Source organism: Panthera tigris, chromosome D2 (genome assembly GCF_018350195.1).
Source record: "Panthera tigris isolate Pti1 chromosome D2, P.tigris_Pti1_mat1.1, whole genome shotgun sequence".
Classification (NCBI taxonomy): Eukaryota; Metazoa; Chordata; class Mammalia; order Carnivora; family Felidae; genus Panthera; species Panthera tigris.
The window spans coordinates 12,180,001-12,201,600 of record NC_056670.1 but is presented as its reverse complement, the minus strand read 5'-3'; the positions used below and the strand labels follow the sequence as shown (position 1 = coordinate 12,201,600).

At 45.3% G+C, this 21,600-nt stretch overlaps 1 protein-coding gene across 8 annotated transcripts in view; it reads left to right on the top strand.

Moving 5' to 3' along the window:
- EDARADD (EDAR associated death domain) overlaps positions 1-21,600 on the top strand; it is a 116,247-nt gene that overhangs the window by 33,756 nt on the left and 60,891 nt on the right. For all 8 annotated transcript variants that reach the window (XM_042960481.1, XM_042960483.1, XM_042960484.1 and 5 more), the window contains 3 exons: positions 1,062-1,120; positions 4,992-5,031; positions 18,004-18,062. In XM_042960481.1, the coding sequence (XP_042816415.1) occupies positions 1,062-1,120; positions 4,992-5,031; positions 18,004-18,062 (158 nt within the window). The remainder of the gene's footprint in view (positions 1-1,061; positions 1,121-4,991; positions 5,032-18,003; positions 18,063-21,600) is intronic.

Sequence of the window (21,600 nt, the reverse complement as noted above, 5' to 3'; positions counted from 1 at the left end):
TGGATCCCCAAAGGCATTTCCTGGGTCTAAGTGCCTGGTCCACAGTGTATACTTAATGAAGATCTGGAGGGAAAAAATGAAAGTTGAAAAGTCGGCTGACCCAAGGCTGCCCCTTAGGGGGTTTCGTGGGTGGTGTGCTGCATAAATCTCGAAGACCCCCTCCCCAAACAGATTTGGTTCTTTATTAAGATAGTTTTCTGGCAGATGTCTGATAAAGTGTCTTGGAGAGGGGAACCTTTTTCTACTTTGTGCAAATTCTTAAGATGTAGTTGTGGCTTTGACCGAGGCCTATCCCTTTTTCTGCATTTCCTCATTCAGTTCCTGAAATGCAACAAGTGGTAAATAAGAAGCAAATATATTGGGAAATCAAAGTCACTTTTTGTTTGATAATGATACTGGGAGGTATTTCTGACTTTATTAATTTGCATAAACCACATCCAGATGCTTAGTATTTTAAAGTTATAAAAATGAGGGGCACCAGGGTGGCTCAGTCGGTTAAGCGGCTGACTTCAGCTCAGGTCATGATCTCACGGTTGGTCAGTTCGAGCCCTGTGTCGGGCTCTGTGCCGACAGCTTGGAGCCTGGAGCCTGCTTCAGATTCTGTGTCTCCCTCTCTCTTTCTGCCCCTCCCCTGCACACTCTCTCTCTCTGTCTAAAAAATAAAACATTAAAAAAAGTTTTTAATGAGTTACAAAAGAGTAGGAAATGGAGAGAAGCAGAAGACAAAGTTATAATCAAATCCAGTATGCCACATAGTCCTGAGAATGACATCTGCATAGTTCATGACTATTTGGAACTCTGAGTGTTTATAGATATTTACAAGGAAACTGTCCCAAATTATGGTGTTGTTTTTTTTTTTTTTTAATGAAGTTTATTTGTCTTAATCTCTTTGTTGGTGTGGTCTGACCCCATTCCTCCTGAATTTGTTTTGAGTAATGATTGAAAGTAAGTGTTTCTCAAACCTGATTAGGGTGGTTTGCATCGCTGTGAAGACAGTTCTCAAAGGACACCTTTGTGCTCTTAAATTAAATACTCTCCACTTGTTTGTTTGCTTTTTTCAGATCATATGGCAAAGGAGCCAGTGGAAGACACGGACCCTAGCACTTTATCCTTTAACGTGGTAGGTTACAAACTTTACATGAATGGCGATAATTCTTGTTATTCCTTTTTCCCCTTTGTTGCATTTTTATGGCTCAGTATTAACATGAAGATCAGAAACCCGAAGTTCGGTTTTCCCAAGATAAATGTCTTTATCACAGTGTTCTCTGTGACGTAATAAACTTTGGGTTTCTCTAAGGCTAAAAATGGTGTTAGGTTTCTGTTCTTGTTTGGCACGTACCAGAAGTGATCTGCTTAGATTACATCAGGTCTTTGTACGTTTGTCTACTCAATACTTATCTGTCTCCTTTTAACTTCCTCTTCTTCCAAATTCAAGTTATTTAATGTGAGATTGAAGGAAACAACAGGGCTGCCTTCCAGTAACTGGGGGCTGCCCATTCACCAGATGGGCGTCCGCCGTTTGGTTCAGTGTGTTATTGCATTTAATCCCTGCAACCTCCCTCCAGATAAGCACTGCCCGCTTTACAGATGAAAGACTGAGGCACAGAGGATGAGGTTAAGAGCCCCGACTGGAAGCGGCCCAGCGGCTGGCTTCAGGTCCCTGCCCTGCCTTCCCATAACCACTCTGTAGCATGTCTCCTGCTTCAGGTTTACCGAGGACTTCACATCCATCATTCTTCATTCTCCAAATAAGCGGTGAGGTGGTAGGACAGCTGTTTTTACCCCCATGCTACAGAAGAAGCAAGGAAAGTTAACGGATTTGTATAAAATCACCCATACTGGAGCCCTGCTCTCCTATGTGGTACTGCCTCTTGTTTTATGACCAAATCAGTGCCTTTGATAACATTTCATGTGTTATTATGCATATAGTATGTGACACATTTTCTTCTTTCTTTCTTTCCTCTCCTTCCTGCCTCATTTCTTCCTTCCTTCTTTCTTTTTTTCCTTCCTTCCTTCCCTCTTCCTTCCTTCCTTCCTTCCTTCCTTCCTTCCTTCCTTCCTTCCTTTCTTTCTTCCTTCTTTCCCTTTCTTCTCTTCTCTTCTCTTCCTTCTCTTTTCTTTTCTGTCAGCATTTGGAGGAGAGGAACTGCCCAGTCATGAACAATTCTGAGGAACTGATCTAGTTAGAATGACATAAATGCACACAACAATATAATTAAACAATACAATTCAACAAAATGTCTTTAAGTCTTTGGTGATTCATGCGGCACCTGTGTCTCAAAGCCCTGAGATGTTTGTGTTCACATCTTTAGTCAGCACTGCAGTTTCCTAAGTGGGAATGGGACGGAGCTGGACACACAGTGGAAATCAGTATGAAAGAATCCCCTGCCCCTGCGTCCGTAAGGACAGGATGCAGAGCAGCCCTGTGGATCATTCCTGTCATCCCCTGTGCTGTGGTTCCTTACGGGAGCCTTTGGCTCCTATAGGGTGTTACTCAGTCGGTCCTTCCTGTCCCTAGTGCCCGACCTGTGCTCCCCTGGGACTCCCACTCTCTTCCCGACATCAGGTTCTCCTTGGGTCACAGCTACTTCTGATCGCTTCTCCACGCTGGGCCAGATTGACTTTTCTAAGCCTTCCCTGGGTCAGTTTGCTGGAGTGGCCACAACAGGGCACCACATAATGGGTGACCTAAATGTCCCACGCTTCTGGAGGTGAGAAGCCAAACCCCAGTGTTGGCAGGGCCATTTCCCCCCGGAATCAGTGGAGGAAGAATCTTTTCTCCTCTCCGCAGGCCTGTGTGGTTGTCGGTAACTGGCGGTGGCCCTCGGCTTGTAACTGCACCCATCCGTTCCCTCACGGCGTTGGCACGTGGCCGAATTCCCCCTGTGGGTCTGTGTCTCTTGTACAGACACCGGTCATCTTGGATTGAGGGTCCACTCTACTCCAGTATGATCTCACCTTAACTAGTCCTCTATCTATAGTGATTGCATTTCCGAATGAGGTCACATTCGGAGGTACTGGGCGTTAGAACTTTTAACAGGTCTTTTTTGGGGAGATGCACATCAACCCATAACATGGCAGCTGCTCCTGGGGTTAAGCCTATACTCTTCAGAATGGCACACGCGGTCCTCCACGACCCCGTCTCAGCATCCCTCCTGATGAGTCAAGCTTGAGTAGCTATTTGCTGCTCCTGAAACACCCAGGCCTTCTCACCTTCCTGGGATACCGATAACCCTGCTCCATCCAGCGAAGAAAATCTCCCTGCTTCCTCACCTGATGAACCCCTGTTGTTCCTCCTCTTCTCAGTTCAAGCTTCGCTGACCTGTGATGCTTTCTTTGCCTCACCCTGGGACCTTCTGGGGCCCCCTTCTCCACAGCCCAAACTCTACTTGTGATCGCACTGTGCTGAAATTGTTTGCTTGTCTGAGTTTCTACAAGACAGTGTTGAACATCTTCCCATGCACAGTTGGATAGGCCAACCTTCCCAAACACCTAGAATGGCACCCGTTAAATCTTTCCACCTCACTTCCAGGATCTTCCATGTAAACTGACTCCATCATTTCGGATCCAGCCCTGTCCCCCTCCAGCGTGCGTCTCTGCTTCAAGCTGATGGGTCTTCTACACCTGTCACTGTCCAGACCACCTGTGTCTGCCATCTGCAATTACTGTGTTCCTTCCTCTTGGTCACCCAAGTTCTTGGGCATTCTCCAGGCCTAGCTTGAATGTCTTTTCAGGAAACCTGTGTTTGCTCGAGCCTGTTCATTCATGCGGACCTTTGGTAGATGTTCAGTTCACACTGAGTCAAAATGTGGAGTTGCAAAGATCATAGTTCCTTCTCTTGAAAAACTCCAAGTTTGTTCCAGGAAATAGACAACTACATACTTTAAAAACAGCCTGGTAAGTGTTATAGGACAGGTGTGTTTTCCATTCTCTGGAGAACAGAGTATCAAGAAGAATTTAGTCTGAGGGAAAACTTGACTTTTTAAGTTCTCCATGATTGATTGATTTCTTCTGTGGAAGAGGAGTTCGAGGCTCCTAGAGGTTCTGAAGCTTCACTGTTCATCTCCAAAGTAACCGCAAGGAAAGGGATTTAAAACAAAATTCTTGGTTCCACATTTGTTTCTTCTTCTCTTCTGTCAGAGGAGGACATGTGTGAGACCTACAGGCAAGTTGGAAGGTGTAACTTTCGTTTTAAGGCTGGAGGGCATGGACCCAAAGGCCCAGATGGAGGGTGGGAGCTGAATAGGGGTTAGGGGACAGGATAGGGAGACTGGCACATTCTCGTTCCTCTCATGTAAGTCATCAGAGAATGACTCCATTCTTTAATCGGAAGTCAAAGTGTTCAGAACATTAGATACCTGCATGGAGGTACCAACAAAGACATACATGATTGTAAGAGCCTTTGCTATTTTGAATTCCCTCCAATGGAATTGCCCTCATCCAGGGCATTGAGGAACTGTGTATGGTCATGCATAATGAGTAGATCTTTGTAGATCTTTGTGCAGGTCAGTAGGGATGGTTGGCTTTTGAATCCCATCCCAGTCAACCCAGGACAGAGCTCTCCAATAGTGAATACTGCCTGGCACGCAGGCTTGTTGACCCAAATGAATATCACAGAAATGATGACAAGATATCAGTCTATCCCCATAATTCGTGAAAACGTTCCTCAATTTTAAACTACAGGAAATAGGGGAAATAGCACTGCAGAAAAGAGAGGAAGTGTGGTTTAGTGGTCAGAGCTGAGGAAATTGAGAAGGCTTATTCTGTCTCATGTTCCAACATTAACTTCTTGTCAATGTGGATTTCATTTTTTATGCACTAAGCATAAAAACAAGCAATGGGTCAGGCCTGTTGATAAAGCCATGGCTAGAAACTTGCGAGGTTTTAAACTAAAATTATGACTTCCCCAAAACAAAGCTTTCTTTTCACTTTGATCTTACAATTGACTATGGTGTTTAAGAATAACTCTCTTCTTTTGTTGGTTTCCACAGTCAGACAAATACCCCATTCAAGATACAGGACTCCCTAAAGGTATGTACGGTTAATATAACTACTTGAACTTGTGATTATTTTAATATCTTGAACAAAGCACCAGTCAGAGCAATTTCTCGTGTGTAAAACAGAAACATACTGATAATTTAGCTGACGACTTGTGGATGATCCCAGGCATGAATTTTCTTATTTAAATCTGTAAGATACTTCATTAGAAATTATCCATTAAATTCCTGTGGTGTTTTTCACATGCCTGAAATGAAGATAGCCAGGACTCTGGGATGCAAGTGACAGAAGTCTAACTCAAGTTAATTTTAAAAAAGGGAGGAGGGACATATTGGCTTAGGGTCTTTGGACGCTCCTGGGTCCAAGCATTTAAATGATGCTCTCGGGCTCGGTCTCTCTGTCTTTCTGTCCCTCTCATGGCTCTGTCTTGGCTCCAGTTTTGGGCAGGCTTTCCCTTCATGATGGGAAAGGTGGTCACCAATGCCTCCAGCTTTACGCAGTGCCCCCTCAAGATGGCAGAGCAAGGTTGGGAGGGGGTTTCCCCTAGCACCCACATAATTCTGGGGATGACTGTCATATGGGTGGTTTGGGTCATGTGGCCATCTGTGAATCGTCTGTTGCCATCAGGAGGATGGAAGAGGGCATTGGTCAGGTATGAGCCTTGAGGTTGGGTGGGGGAGAGTGTAGAGTGAGTTCTACCCAAACCACAGGAAGGAGGGTTCTCTTACTAGACAGAGGGGCAAAGGATGCTTGTCAGGCCCTAAAGCAGAAAACAGACAAACAGAAATCCCCCAGAAACCTCTTTGTAATTCACAGGCTAACGTTTTCGGCACAGTACAGACCAGAAAAATGGCTAGGCTCAGCCATTCCCGATTTCTCTTGTGGGCCCGTGCACAAAGCTGTATCTGCTCTGGAGGCCAAGCTGCTGGTTGCCCTACTGGAGCATTTACCTCGTGCTCTGCTGACAACCCAGAGTGGGGGAGGTGGGGGGACAATCAGATCTGACCAGCGTCAGAGATGGCAGGGGCCCCCAGCTTCCTGGAGAGGTAGGGCTTCCCGGCACCCGCCAACATGGCTTTTCCTGGCAGTCTTTGTGACGGGGTGATCATAGGGTCACCCAACTGGAGAGTTGGGAGGGAGCTCCCTGCCTGGGCCCACCTGAGGTGAAGTCTAGGGCTCTACTAAAGCTCCGCTCCCCTCCATCCCTTATTCGCCAGACTCTTCTCCTTGCATCCAGAAATTACACTGTTAGAGTTTAATTCCTTTTGCCTCCCGTGCATGTCCTGGGGGTGGCAGTGATGTAGGGAAAAGAGACCGAAAGCCAAGACTGAGTCCAAATCCTGGCTGTGGTAGGGGTGGCATCTGGCAAGCTCACTTCCTCCTTTCCCCTGTTGAATGACTTCTAAGTGTCCCGAATCCTCCAGTGTGATTTAACTCTTTAGTTCAGCAAGATGGTGCAAGGTGCAAGCCAGGCAGCCAGGGACAGATGGGAGGCAGCCTTGGGCGGTGCTCCTCAGACTTCAGCGCGCACTGAAGAACCATCTGGGAGTGTGGGGGAGGCTCGTTTATAATGCAGATTCTGGGCCCAGCTGCTCTGAAATCACAACATGGTAGGTCTGGGGTCAGGCCCAGGCACCTGTGTGTATTTGCACACCTGAGTGGTTGGGATGCAGACCTCACTTTAAGAGCCTGCCTGGGACACCTGGTGGCTCAGTTGGTTGAGCATCTGACTCTTGATTTCAGCTCAGGTCATGATCCCAGGGTTGTGGGATCGAGCCCTGCATGAGGCTCCGCACTGCTTGGGATTCTCTCTCCCTCTCCCCCTCTCTCCCCCTCTCTCCCCCCCTCTCTCCCCCTCTCTCCCCCTCTCTCTCCCCCTCTCTCCCCCTCTCTCCCCCTCTCTCCCCTTCTCTCCCCCTCTCTCCCCCTCTCTTTCTCTTTCCCCTGCGCTTGCTCTCTCTCTTAAAAAAAAAAAAAGGAGCCTAAGACGTTTCAAGGATTTGGTGTATCCACCAGGGAGGCACATAGACAAGAGAATTGAACTATAGCCAGACCATGGCCTGCTGGGCTCTGAGTGCCCTCAGCAGATGGCTCCACATCTCAGGGTCTCGGTTTCCTGTCTATAGTGTTGGGAGGACAATGTTTTCATCCCCTCCCATGGTGCTTGTGAGAATTCAGTGAAATGGGGGGCGCCTGGGTCGACTTTGGCACAAGTCACAATCTCATGGTTCGTGGGTTCGAGCCCCTTGTTGGGCTGTGTGCTGACAGCTGGGAGTCTGGAGCCTGCTTTGGATTCTGTGTCTCCCTCTCTCTCTGCCCCTCCCCCACTCACGCTCTGTCTCTCTCTCTCTCTCTCAAAGATAAATAAACATTTTTTAAAAAAGAAAAAAGAATGCAGTGAAATGAGTCCAGAACAGTGCCTGGCATAGGTGAGCATCAGATGGTGGAGGGAAATCTGGTAAAAAGAAGTAGGAAAAATCAGGGTTGAGGATGCTTTCCCAGCACTGTGGCAAAAGTGGCACTGTTTGAGACAGCCACTGAGCTGCAGTGACTCTGGGGTTGCAGTGTCATGGTTAGATCTGTCTAAAGATCTTTTTTAACACCCTTGAACATGACTTCCTGTTTTGGAAAAAAAAAAAAAAAAGACTGGTTGCTTACCAGTCTGATACTACAGTAACTACTATTGGGTTTCTCCTAGAATTTGAGTTTTACAAAATCTTAACCAAAATGGTAATGAGTTTATAAGCAGCATGACTGTGAAAACCACCGTTGTAAGAAATGTGACTAGATTTTTCTTCTATTCTTATTCACAGAGAACAGTATTATCTATTACTATTTTTATTATTATTATTATTTTAATTTGAGAGAGAGAGAGACCATGCAAGTGCGAGTGGGGGAAAGGGGCAGAGGGAGAGAGAGAACCTTAAGCAGGCTCTTAGCACGGAGCCCAGCGGAGGGCTCAATCCCACCACCTGGGATCATGACCTGAGCCAAAATCAAGAGTTAGACAAGTTGGATGCTCAACCACCTGAGCCACCCAAGCGCCTGGAGAATAGTATTATTAAGCACATAATTTCTCATCTCCAAAGAAACACATCATCTTATACTGAATGTCCAGAAGTTTAAAAACTTATTCCAGGGGCATCTGGGTGGCTCAGTCGCTTAAGCATCTGACTTCAGCTCAGGTCATGATCTCCCAGTTTGTGAGTTCGAGCCCTGCGTCGGGCTCTGTTCTGCGCTGACAGCTCAGAGCCTGGAGCCTGCTTCAGATTCTGTGTCTCCTCTCTCTGCCCCTTCCATGCTGATGCTCTGTCTCTCTCTGTCTCTCAATAATAAATAAATGTTAAATAAATAAATAAAAACTTATTCCAACATTTGTATTCAATAATATCTATGATTTAATAACTGATGGTATTTTAAAAAAAATTTTTAATGTTTATTTATTTTTGAGAGAGAGAGAGAGAAAGAGAGAGAGCCTGAGCGGGGGAGGGGCAGAGAGAGAGGGAGACACAGGATCCAAAGCAGGCCCCAGGCTCTGAGCTGTCAGCACAGGGCCTGCTAGGACTTGTGAACCATGAGATCATGACCTGAGCCGAAGTCAGACACTTAACCAACTGAGCTACCCAGGTGCCCCTGCCAGTATTTTTTTAAACATACCAATGGGGCCAATATAATCATTAAACATGTATGGTACTTTTCTCACTATAAATGTTTTTAGGGAAAGAAAACCCATATGAATCAATGTAGAATCTAATTTATAGATTTATTTTTAATTAATTAATTTTTAAATATAATTTATTGTCAAATTGGCTTCCATACAACACCCAGTGCTCATCCTAACAAGTGCCCTCCTCAATGCCCATCACCCATTTTCCCCCTGCCCCATACCCTCATCAACCCTCAGTTTGTCCTCTGTATTTAAGAGTCTCTTGTGGTTTGTCTCCCTCCCTCTGTGTTTGTAACTATTATTTCCCCCCTCTCCTTCCCCTATGGTCTTCTGTTAAGTTTCTCAAGTTCCACATATGAGTGAAAAAACATATCTGTCTTTCTCTGACTGACTTATTTCACTCAGCATAACACTCTCCAGTTCCATCCACATTGCTGCAAATGGCCAGATTTCACTCTTTCTCATTGCCAAGTAGTATTCCATTGTATATGTAAACCACATCTTCTTTATCCATTCATCAGCTGATGGACATTTAGGCTCTTTCCATAATTTGGCTATGTTGAAAGCACTGCCAAAAATAGAACTACCCTATGACCCAGCAACAGCACTGCTAGGAATTGACCCAAGGGATACAGGAGTGCTAATTTATAGATTTCAAAGTAAATGTAATCTAATGAAGTCCAGAGTTGGACTCACAGTGTTTAAGTAAATTTGAGGGCATCCTATTTATTTAACAGAGGATTTATCTGTAGTTAGCTTGAATTATTTCCATATGGTTAAAAAGTCTTCAAAACTTATTTTCTTAGGCAGATTCAGCATGTTTCACAAAACCTTTATTGTACTTCTAGTGTATTCCTACTGTATTCATGGTAACACTATTCCTTTACACAGTCCAAACCAGAGTGGTTCTGAATAATGTGGTTTTACCATAAATCAGTTGTGGAAATCTAGTGCGATTTCAGTGATCAGCATGTTTTTGAGATGAAACATATTAACTTGTGTTCTTATCAGGAACAAATGTGCAACTTCCTCCTCCCCTGATTTTAGAGATTTCAAGGGGTTCATTCTTTCAGGGTTCATGTGTCAGGCCTCTTTTATGAGAGCTTTTCTGGGAGAGCCTGCAGGCCCTAAACTCAGGACTAAGAGTGAGACTTATTTTATTAAAATATTTTTTCATTTCAGTATAGTTGACACATTAGTTTCAGGTACACATCATAGTGCAGAAGAGTAGGGGGGTTCCTCAAAAAATTAAACATGGAGATATCGTATGATCCAATAATTCCACTATTGGGTATTTCCCCAGAGAAAATGAAAACATGAATTTGAAAATATCTATGCACTCTTATGTTTACTACAACATTGTTTATAATAGTCAAGATATGGGAGCAACCCACGTGTCCACTGACAGATGAATGGATAAGAAAGATGTTGTGTGTGTGTGTGTGTGTGTGTGTGTGTGTAAAGTAGAATATTACACAGCTATTAAAAAGGATGAGAGTCTACAGTTTGTGACATAAGTGGGGCTTATTTTATATCACAGAGTTCCTGATATCTTGTAGAAACTGCTGACTTACATGTTCTGAAGGGAATGTGACTCTTCACATCTTGAGAGAAAATGTGTTTGGAAAAAGAATTCTGATTTTTGAACCACTGTTCCCAGTGAGGGGAAATTGCACATAAATACATCATAAATCAGTCAAGCTTTTATCATCTTTTTTTCTCTAGTATTACTGCTCTTCTCTCTTACTCAAAATATTTCCTGGTGAATTTTAAGCTAAAGAGAAGTAAAGCAAACTCATTCTATTGTTACTGAATTTGAGGAATTTGAACTCAAGCGTAGATGATATTTGGGGACCTTTTAGAACAATTTGTTAACTAAACGTAGAAGCAGTGGTTCCACTTGAAAACGTTAGGAAAAAATAAACAGATATGAGAGAATTCACTAAAATCAGAAGTAAAAATGTTTGCCCTAGCAGCACCTGGGTGGCTCAGTCGGTGAAGTTGTCCAACTCTTGATTTTGGCTCAGGTCATGATCTGGGGTTTGTGAGCTCGAGCCCAGGGTCTGGTTCTACACTGACAGGGCAGAGCCTGCTTGGGATTCTCTCTCTCTCACCCTCTCTCTCTGCCCTTCCCTGCCCTCTCTCCCGATGTGCTCTCTCTCAAATAAGCGTTAAAAAAAAAAAAATGTTTACCTTAAAACTAGCAAGCCAATATGCTGTATTTTATATGATTTCTCTCCTCGTTAGATTGACAGCATTTTGCTGATAAGCTTCCTTGTTCTAACAGGAAACTAAACACCCCTACTGCCTGCATGAGTTTCTGTGTGCTGGTCCTGCTTAATCCATAAATTCATTCCCTCCCACTCAACCTGGACTGGGACTCTGTTGGGAACCTCCTGTTACAATACATACCCAAACCAACCCCTCTCCCCCAGCGTATGATTTCAATGCGAAGGTGACCACCCTGCAAATTTTATTTTTCTGTTGTGGAGGGCAGAGAGGAGAAAGATAATGACCACGGGAATGTCTGGGGTGCACCACTTCACAAAAGTAACTACTTAAGTTCAAGGTGTCATCCTGCTGGGGGAGCAACCATGTTTTTGCACAAACGCTGAGTTGGCAGTTGTGACACTAGCCATTCTGAGGATCCGTGTGACTGAAATCACGTTTCCGTGACTGTCGGCCAGAGTGTGCATGAGAATTCTGTGGGGCGCCTGTGGAATGTCAGACCCTTGGGGCCCCTGAGATTCCAGTTAAGGAAGTCTGGAGTGGAGCCCGGGAATCTGCATTGTTAACAAGCCCCAGAGGTACTTCACTCAGATGCCAGGATGCTGGGGACTATACTCAGGAACTCAAGCCAAGGCAAGATCTCTACTGCTCTCCTTTTGAAAGATACCATCTAGAATCTTAGTAAAAAACCATGCTTTTAGTTTAAATTCCTCAGAGAGGGGACCCTGGGTAGCTCAGTCAGTTGAGCGTCCAGCTTCAGCTCAGGTCACGATCTCGTGGTTCCTTGAGTTTGCGCCCGGTGTGGGGATCCCTACTGTCGGCGCAGAGCCGGGAGCCTGCTTCACATCCCGTCTCCCTCTTTCTCTCTGCCCCTCCCCCATTCATGCTGTCTCTCTCAAAAAGGAAGAAACATTTATTTTTAAAAATCTAGAAGTACGGGCGCCTGGGTGGCTCAGTCGGTTAAGCGTCCGACTTTGGCTCAGGTCATGATCTCGCGGCCTGTGGGTTCGAGCCCCGCGTCAGGCTCTGTGCTGACAGCTCGGAGCCTGGAGCCTGTTTCAGATTCTGTGTCTCCCTCTTTCTCTGACCCTCCCCTGTGCATGCTCTCTCTCTGTCTCAAAAATAAATAAATGTTAAAAAAAAAAATTAAAAAAAAATCTATAAATAAATAAATAAATAAATAAATAAATAAATAAATTTCTCAGATAATTCTGTTAATGGGAAAGATTGTCCTTTAGCGGGAATTGTACAGGAGCAGTGAATGTAGTAGCACCTTGTTTGAACAAATCCAGCAGCCCGGTGCTCAACAGGTGAATGAATGTTAATGTGGAAAAGAGATGACTCAATCAATCCCTCATTCAGTGTTAGCTGTTGGACCCTGATAACTGATTCTTTCTTTAAAGCTTTACACCTCTCAAAATCGACATAAACCTTTCCTTCATAACGTTCTGTATTTCTGTCACCTTTCAAGTTTAGCGTGCAGGAAGGAATTCTGCACAGATTAAAATCTGATGGGCCCGAATCAGTTTGTCACACACCTGTGCCATCGTCACCACCCTCAGGGAGCTGTGAAGCCAACACCTGTGTCAGACAGCCCTAAGCATGGAGGTTCCTTTCCAAAGTGAATTCTTTGAAAGGTGTTAACACGTTTCACACGCATGTCAGGTGCCTTTGACGGGCGCTGGCTGTGGCCACTTAGACAAGAGAGCTGCCGTAGCTTTGGCTTTTAGGAGGGTGACCTATCAAGACAAGTAAAATCCCACTCTGCTAATCTGAAAGGCTTGGTAAAATGTCAGACAGATGAATGAGCACAGAGGAATTTGTTGTGATGTGAAGCAGAGGGAAATGTGTCCGGAGTGCCTCCTACTCACCCCCTGGGGAAGGGGGGGCATCCTGCCCTAGGGTTATGGGGATGGCCACGCCTGCCTGACACCGGACAGATGAGACTGATGTGAGTCACTTGTACTTACAGCCTGGGGGAGGGGGACACCGCAAGCCACGCAGGGTCACATCCCACGGGGCTGCCCTTGGGAACAGAGTGAGCCACTGGGGGCTGTAGGTGGTAAGGGTGGTAGTAGCGAGAAGAGGTAGCGTCCCTGGTTCCCCAGGGAGGATGTGATCAGCTCATCTGAGTAATTCAGCAGGCTGGCGGGAACTGAAACTCAGTACTCAGGGATAAGTAGGAACCGTGCCTGGTGCTCGGCTCAGGGGCCGATCACGGGGCAGCGTGCGGAAAGCTTTGCACCTCGGCCATTCGAGGCCCTCCTGATTTTTACCAGATGTCAAGGCAGTGCTAGTATTGAGTCTTAGTCTTAGATCTTACACCACAATTGACTCCATGATAACCTTGACTTTAATTTAAATCTTAGTGATGATTGGGACTTAGAAGGTAGGGAAGGGCCTCCCTAAAAAGCACACCAGACACTGGACCAGGAGAGGGTGGGCCATGTGGTATGGCACTGGTATAGTGAGGGCATGTCCCCAGAGAGCATGAATTTAGGTAACCAATGCCAGGGTGCCTGGGTGGCACAGTCAGTTAAGCGTCCGACTTCGGTTCAGGTCATGATCTCGCGATTCGTGGGTTCGAGCCCCGCGTCAGGGTCTGTGCTGACAGCTTGGAGCCTGGAGCTGCTTCGGATTCTGTGTCTCCCTCCCTCTCTGTCCCTTCCCCACTTGGTCTCTGTCTCTCTCTCAAAAATAAATGAATATTTAAAAAAAAAAATTTTTTTAGATAACCAATGCCTGTGGCAATAGTGACCCAAGGCAAGAGCTCTATTTGTTCTATAAAGTAGGAATTCTGTGAGGAGCTCATCCTCCCTTTCGATTTAACCTGTTGCCTAGAGAGTAGATGGAAATTCGGTTGAGTGGCTTCTTTTAGAGCCGGGCATTGTGTTCTGAGAAGTGAAATGAATGTCTTGGTCACTAGCAGTAACGTCTGGAACTCCAAAGGGGATAGAGAATATTCTAGTGAGGCCTTACATTGTGGCCTTACTATGTGCAGAGATATCTGTTACCTTGATTTACATTCTCTTCATATGTGAGGCAAGAGATTCCCAGAGTTCTGTCCCAGAGTGGGCAAGTCTTGGGCAGTGGTCCAAGAGTTTGTATTTAAAAAAAAAGTGCCGATGGGGCCACTTGTTGGCCAGGGCATCCAGCACTAAGATGACCACCTGAAGTTTGGCAGTCTTTTATCAGGGACGTGTTGACTGAGGGCTAGAAAGCATAACTATCCATGAACTCCATCATGTATGATGGTGGTGATATCACCTGTAAAATCTACAGATTCCCACTGTTGTTCGCTCAGTTGATCTGAAGGGGCTCCCCAGGTAACCAGGAATGTCAGAAGGGTGACTTCTTCCAGCACCGTGGATCTGGCAAGAGCCTGAGGATAGTGGAGACCATGCCCTCCTATGGGTGGAACATGCCAGAAGGCCCACGTTTGTCTCCACTCAGTAGCAGTAAAGTCTCAGTAGCCATGTCGAGCTTGTACGGAGCTGCTTCTGTGACTCAAGGCATAATAGGCAGCAGGGTATGAAGGCTCACAGGTGCAGGGTCAGTGAGAGCCTCTGTTTCCAGAAGAGCCCAGTGTGCAGCCAGCAGTCGCTGCCCTAGGGGTGTATGGAGAGAAGGGTCTAGCAGGGCAGTTTCATGCATCAGAAGCACGTAGATAGCATATGGTGGTCATGGGTGGTCCAGAGACTTCAGGAAGAATATGAGGAGGTTGTTTAAACCCTTATGGTGAAGGGGTCTCAGAGAATGCGTTTTGTAGGCTTTTGTTAGAGGGAGCCAGATTTACAGTGAAGCACTTTACAAGTAAGTGCGTCAGTGAGAACAAATAAACTATGGAAATGAGGAATACATTGCCTCCAGAACTCCCCCCAAACTAGAAGATGTTGGACTTGTATTCACTTGTAGTAAGTACTGAGAGGGTCCATAACTCTTTGTTTTTTATTTTTTATTTTATTTCAGAGAGAGAACGAGCAGGGGATGGGCGGGGTGGCGAGAGGGAAAGAATGAGAGTGTCCCAAGCAGGCTCCACACTCAGCACGGAGCCTGACGAAGGGCTAGATCCTATGACCCTGGGACCATGACCTGAGCCAAAATCAAGAGTCAGAGGTTCAACCAGCTGAGCCACCCAGGTGTCCCTTAATGTTTTGTTTTTGTTTTTTTTTTTATTTTCGTAACACTTAAAAAAGTTTTTCTTTAGCATTTATTTATTTTTGAGAGACAGAGACAGAGCATGAATGAGGGAGGAGCAGAGAGAGAGGGAGACACAGAGTCTGCAGCAGCTCCAGGCTCTGAGCTGTCTGCACAGAGCCGGACATAGGGCTCGAGCTCATGAACCGTGAGATCATGACATGAGCCGAAGTCAGACGCTCAACAGACTGAGCCACCCAGTCGCCCCTATTTTTTTAACTCTTTATTGACCATGTCAGAGATGGAGCAGCCCTTAACTTACCAACAGATTCTCAGGAATTTAACCAAGGTGGTAGGGCCGCACGCTGTGTGGGGGTCAGTGTCCTGTTCCCTTTCTGTGAGCTCTTTTATGGATGTTGTATGGCTTGGATGAATATGTCAAATGGATATCTTTGGAGGAGGATGTCATCCATGTTGGCATACCCACGATCCTGGAGAAGGTTGGGTGCAGTTAAGATCTTGCCTGCAAAGACCGTGTGCTAGGGCAATGCTGTTGGGTCCCCCATACGGAGCCCGGTCACCATGTACGACTGCCTTTGGCGATGAAGGCACATGGCACCTGAGAGGTTGCTCAAATAGACACTGAGCAGAACATATTAGCCCACTTGGTAATAGCCAGATATTTATTAGTGGCTGATGGGACGGAGTCAGTAATTTAAAAAATACTGGGCATTGGGTCTGGTGCCTTAATGGATGGGGCCACCACATTAAGGCCGCAGTAAAGTCCTGTGAGACACTGTTCATTGCCTTTCGGGTTTAAGAACAGGCCAAATTCAGCTGTTAATTGGAGAGGCAGCAGTTAATCCACCCTTCACTCAAATCAGGTCTTACATAGTAAGTTTTGATCTTTGAAGGTCCTGTTTAATTTACATCGGGCCGTATTAGGTGCTTGCACTGAGAGGTCTGTAGGGTCCCATTGCGTTCAAATCAACTTCTAACTGTGAAGATTTAATTTAATAGTAATTTGTTAAGTCAGAGCCACCATGCCCACATGGGATAATCTAAGGCAATGGGTGCCGTGACCATGGGAAAATGAGGCAAAACAATAGTTCTTTTGGTTAGGATGAGTCATACCTATTTGTCTTCTGTTTCACGTTCCAGAACTCTCTAGGGTTACGTGGGGACCTCGTGTTTACATTTAGTGGCATCTCCAGGTGTAACTGTAATTGGAGCCCCGGGACTGATTAAGTCCCTGAGGGTTTGCCGGTTGGTGCATTTCAGCAGGTATTAAAGCTGATTCAGAACCGACGTTGTCAGGCACAGGGGTATCCAGCACTCGTTTACTGGTTGGCTATGTAAATTATTTCAGTAAATGTTGGATTTCCCATTGGGTCATTGGGTCCCACTATGGACCTCTGCTTGCAGTCCTTTTTTTCCTTTCATCTCCTCCCCGGTGTCCAGTTTCTTTCCATTTTCTGTCCAGTTTCTTTCTTTCATTTCCCGTCCCCTTTTCTTTTTGCGTCACTGGATTAACTCTGGGTGCAGGTAGGTGGGGGAATCCTCCACCCCGCTCGTATTTCTGCATTTCCGCCTCCACAGAGCCTCAAATCAGTACCACGGGGTTGGGGCTTTCCCTGGGCAGCGGTTGCTTTCATATGTTTCAGGACCCCGGGCTTGCGTCAGGGTCGAACTAACCCCGTGCCGTGCCCCAGGGGTACCACGGTTTCCCCGATAACTCCGAGGATCAGGATGTTCCTTGCAGCCAGGCAGAGGTGGCCGGGCAGCCCAGCAGGCAATGGGCTGGAACTGAGCTCTGCTATGGCCCTGCCTTTTCTTTGTTTTTTGGGGCTTTCTGTACAGATTCCCTGGGAGTATTTCTACTTCTACCTGTATAAAGGGTCAGCACTCACTTTCTGTCTCTGATCGTTCATGGTGCGGACTTTCTGAGTGTTGACGGGGAGAGGCTTGGGAGGCTGACGGCCCACCTCGTAGGGAGCCATCTCTTCCTCCAGGGAATGCCAGTCAATCTGCTTGGGGTTGGGTCCACCTCCAGGAAGGTCGTATTGCTTATGGGTCTGGTATGGACCAGCGGGCCCATGACTGCAGGATCGGTCCTTTGGCTCCTGTAAGCGGCTGCGCGGGGCCCAGGGGCACTGGCTTATGGATGGGATGCTCAGAGCTGACCCACCAGACATCAGTCGAACCCAACAGCACATCACACTGGGGCATAGTCAATAACAGTTTTCACCTTGGGGACGGGGACATTTTAGGTGGGAGGAGAGGACAAACACCGAACAAAGACAACACACAGTGCTGCGTAGGCCAGAGTGCAAGTCGGCCAGCCCCAGGCAGCCTCAACTGTGGCGGGGAAGTTAGTTACATCTGACAAAGTGTCTTCCATAGCGGTTGGGCCATGCAGTTCACGAGGCCAGCTGCTTTGATCCCCTCCTGTTCACCCCAGCAGTGCGGGAGGGATCCTGCCCAGGGGTTATGGGGATGGCCATACATGCCTGACACTGGACAGATGAGGTTGACATGAGTCACTTGTGCTCACAGCCTGGGGGAGGGGGACACCGCAAGCCACGCAGGGTCACATCCCACGAGGCTGCCCACGGGAACAGAGGGCACCAGCCACCAGCGGCTGTAGGTGTAAGGGTAGTAGTAGCAAGAGGAGGTAGCGTCCCTGGTTCCCCAGGGACGGCTCGTCTGAGGAATTCAGTGGGCTGGCAGGGAACTGAAAGTCAGTACTCAGGGTTAAGTAGGAACCGTGCCTGGTGCCCTCAGCTGGTGCCCTCGCAGGCAGCGGCGGGTAGCCTGGGGCCTTATGCCTAGAAGCAGAGAGGGCAGGAGAACCGAGGTCCTCCCGATTTTACCAGATGTCAAAGCAGCACATAGCACTGAGTCCCAATTGCAAGCCTCACACAGCAGAGCGTGCCCTTTCTTTATCAAGCTTTGTCTCTTTCCCCCCCCAGCTGAGGAATGTGATCCAATTACTTTGAACGGCCCAACAAATTCTGATGCGCCACATGAGGTAAGAATCATTTTGGTTCTATTTTCACCCTTAGGTGCCTGCTAATCCAACTGGAAGGTCTTAGAGATTCTCTTCCAGAGCTTTGAAAATAAGGAAGAAGATTTCTAGGTAATAAAATAAGTCTGGAAATGATCTTGAAGCATCCCAGTTGTACGGGATATTGACAAAACGTCTGTTGCTTTCAGTAACTATGGTACCTTTGATCCGTCCTTTGAAATGAATATGTATCTATATGCTAAACACAGACCATCGATGTTTATTAAGCCGCAACAAAACTGGATAGTCCTATGCCATTTTTGTAATGCTTTTATAAAACTTTACTCAGGGGCGCCTGGGTGGCTCAGTCGGTTAAGCGTCCGACTTCGGCTCAGGTCACGATCTCACAGTCTGTGAGTTCGAGCCCCGTGTCGGGCTCTGGGCTGATGGCTCAGAGCCTGGAGCCTGCTTCCGATTCTGTGTCTCCCTCTCTCTCTGCCCCTCCCCCATTCATGCTCTGTCTGTCTCAAAAATAAATAAAAAAATAAAATAAAATAAAAGGGTTGTCTTTAAAAAAAAAAAAAAAAAACTTTACTCAGATATGAGAAGTCAAACTTCATATCATTTTTGTTGTCTTTTTCCAAAAAGCAAATCCATGTGTTGTTTTCTGATTCTAAAAGAATGTTCTTTTAAACTCCAGATAGGACAAAAATGTACCCCCAAAATTGAGAATTGCCTGTCATTCATTCCATTGTTCACCTTTTGAGGTACCTCCTTCCAGAAGCTTCCTTGGGTCACCATGTGTTTCAGTCACTTCTGGTACTGTCCAGTCCATTTCTTTCCACTTGCTCGGAGCTTATTAGCCAAATTGCATAATGCTTCACATCTGCTGAACTATATTTAGAGTGTCAAATGTCTCAAAAAGCCTGTCTTGCCTCACGATGGACTGGTTCGGTCCTGCCCGTTCCATAACACCCAGTTAATTTTTAGCAAGACAAATTGGAGGTTTTGTTTAGGCTTGCTTGTCAAACATCAGTCTGTCATAAGTTATTAATAGTGATACTCCTGGAGAGTCAAATCACTTTTGCAATAAAGCAAAGTTACACAGTAGTTGATAAAACAGTCAACTTTAATTGTATACATCTCTCTTGAAAGTTGTCAGTGACGCTGCTTTTAACTCTGGTTTGGGGCTTTTCAGTCACCCACTGTGAATATCATATACTTATTTATTTTTTTGTACTTTTTAAATGTTTATTTTTGAAGGAGAGAAAGAGAGTGTGAGTGGGGGAGGGGCAGAGAGAGAGGGAGACAGAATCGAAGCAGGCTCCAGGCTCTGAACTGGCAGCACAGAGGCCTATGCCAGACTCGAACTCATGAACTGTGAGATCACGATCTGAGCTGAAGTCGGACACTTAACCGACTGAGCCACCCAGGCGCCCCTCACATTCTTATTAATTAATCCTCAGCAGTTTCCTTGGAATTACAACCTAAGGATTGATTTTGGCACTGACTGCCTTTAAACAACTTTAGTAAACCCCAACTATGAAATTTTCTTTTCTTGCACTCCTTAATTTGTTTGGCAAAGTTTTGCTCCTCACACGTTTTGTAACATGATACAGACTCCCATGAAGATACAAGAATGTTGTTTGTTTAGCTTGATTTTAGGGATTTTCCAAAACCAGTTAAGATTAGGTACCGAATATACCTTAGGACGCTGTTTAATAATTTTTTTTTTTTTTAATTTTAGTGTCATAGATCTGGCTGTTTGAAGTAAAGACAATACTAAAAGATGAAAAATAAAATAAAAATTAAAAGAATTTTTTAAAAATTACAAAAAAGATGAAAATAGATTTGTCAACAAATAAAAGGGGAAGAAACGTATTTGAGGTTTTTTTTTTCAGTTCCGTTTTAAAAGAGAATGTCTTCTATTCCTGTGAAAAGTAGGACACTACCTTGCTACTTCAGTTAGTTATTTCTTTGCATAATCTATAGGATTTGTTCTAACTGCTAGATATCCAGAAGGATTCTTTGAAACCAACTTGGCAGACAGAACAAAGAAAACTCACTAGGGGAGAAACATTTAAAAAAAACAAACAAAAACCCCCACAGTCCATTTTCTAGAGCTCAGACTTTAAATTTTTTTTAATGTTTATTCATTTTTTGAGAGAGACAGAGCACGAATGGGGGAGGGGCAGAGAGAGAGGGAGACACAGAATCTGAAACAGGCTCCAGGCTCTGAGCTGTCAGCACAGAGCCCGATGCGGGGCTCGAACTCACAGACTGCAAGATCATGACCTGAGCCGTAGTGGGACGCTCAACCGACTGAGCCACCCAGGCACCCCTCTAGAGCTCGGACTTTAAAGGCAAGCTGAAAATATGCTCTTTAGAATATTTAACACTTGATATGTTCGTGATTTTTATCATTTTAAGACTAAAACTCACTCTAGCAAGAGTGCCTCCTTTGAATGATGCAGAGGGAAAACGCTGTAGTGTCCTGGTACACAAGATCAAACTCTGACATCTCGGACAGAATTTCGTAATAAAGAATCCTTTATTTTAGGAACTTAAAATCAATACCCTATCTACTAGATCCTGTCCTACTACTTCAGTTTATCAAAAGTTGCATTTGCTGAGCATACACTTGGAGCCCAGATCTGGACTGGGTGTTCTTGGGTGTAAGAAAAAGTGGGAGGGGAACGGACAAGGGAAGACCGCAGCAGGGCTTATGGACTTGCTGGAGAAGCAGCGTGCACACAACATTAGATTCTGGATGTGGGGATGCTTCACAGGGTTGAAAATTTTCCATGGAACGAGGGGCACATGGGTGGCTCAGTCAGTTGAGCGGCTGACTTCGGCTCAGGTCATGATCTCATGGCTCAAAGGCTCGTGAGTTCGACCCCCGTGTTGGGCTCTTTGCTGACAGCTTAGAGCCTGGAGCCTGCTTCCCATTCTGTGTCTCCCTCTCTCTCTGCCCCTCCTCTGCCCACGTTCTTTCTGTCTCTCTCTCAAAAAATAAATAAATGTAAAAAAAAAAATTTTTAATATCCGTGGAACTTTATGTTCAAGAAAACATTCCCCAGAACCTTTATGAAACAATAAAGTTTCAACTACTTTACCTGCACAAACATATAGCAAATGATAGTTAAAGCAAAATTTGTTCCAGTTTATAACCAATGATATCCATGCCAAGAGGAGGCTGAAGTAATAATAAAAATAATAAATATCAGGATGCTAACTTGGAGTTCGAGGTTATGGAAAGAATGACATTTTCCTCTATGTTATTTGGTTTTACCAAACTAAAGAGTTTATTTTTCTTTCTTTCTTTCTTTCTTTCTTTCTTTCTTTCTTTCTTTCTTTCTTTCTTTCTCTTTCTCTTTCTCTTTCTCTTCTCTTCTTTTCTTTTCTTTTCTTTTCTTTTCTTTCTTTTTTCTTTAAGTTTTAGAAACCATGTAAAAGTACTGGTTTATTTAGCTGTGATGAAAGTATCATGCTAACATGCAATGTTAATAATAAAGGAAATTGAATGTAGGGCATATAGGGCCTGTCTTTACCATCTTCTCAA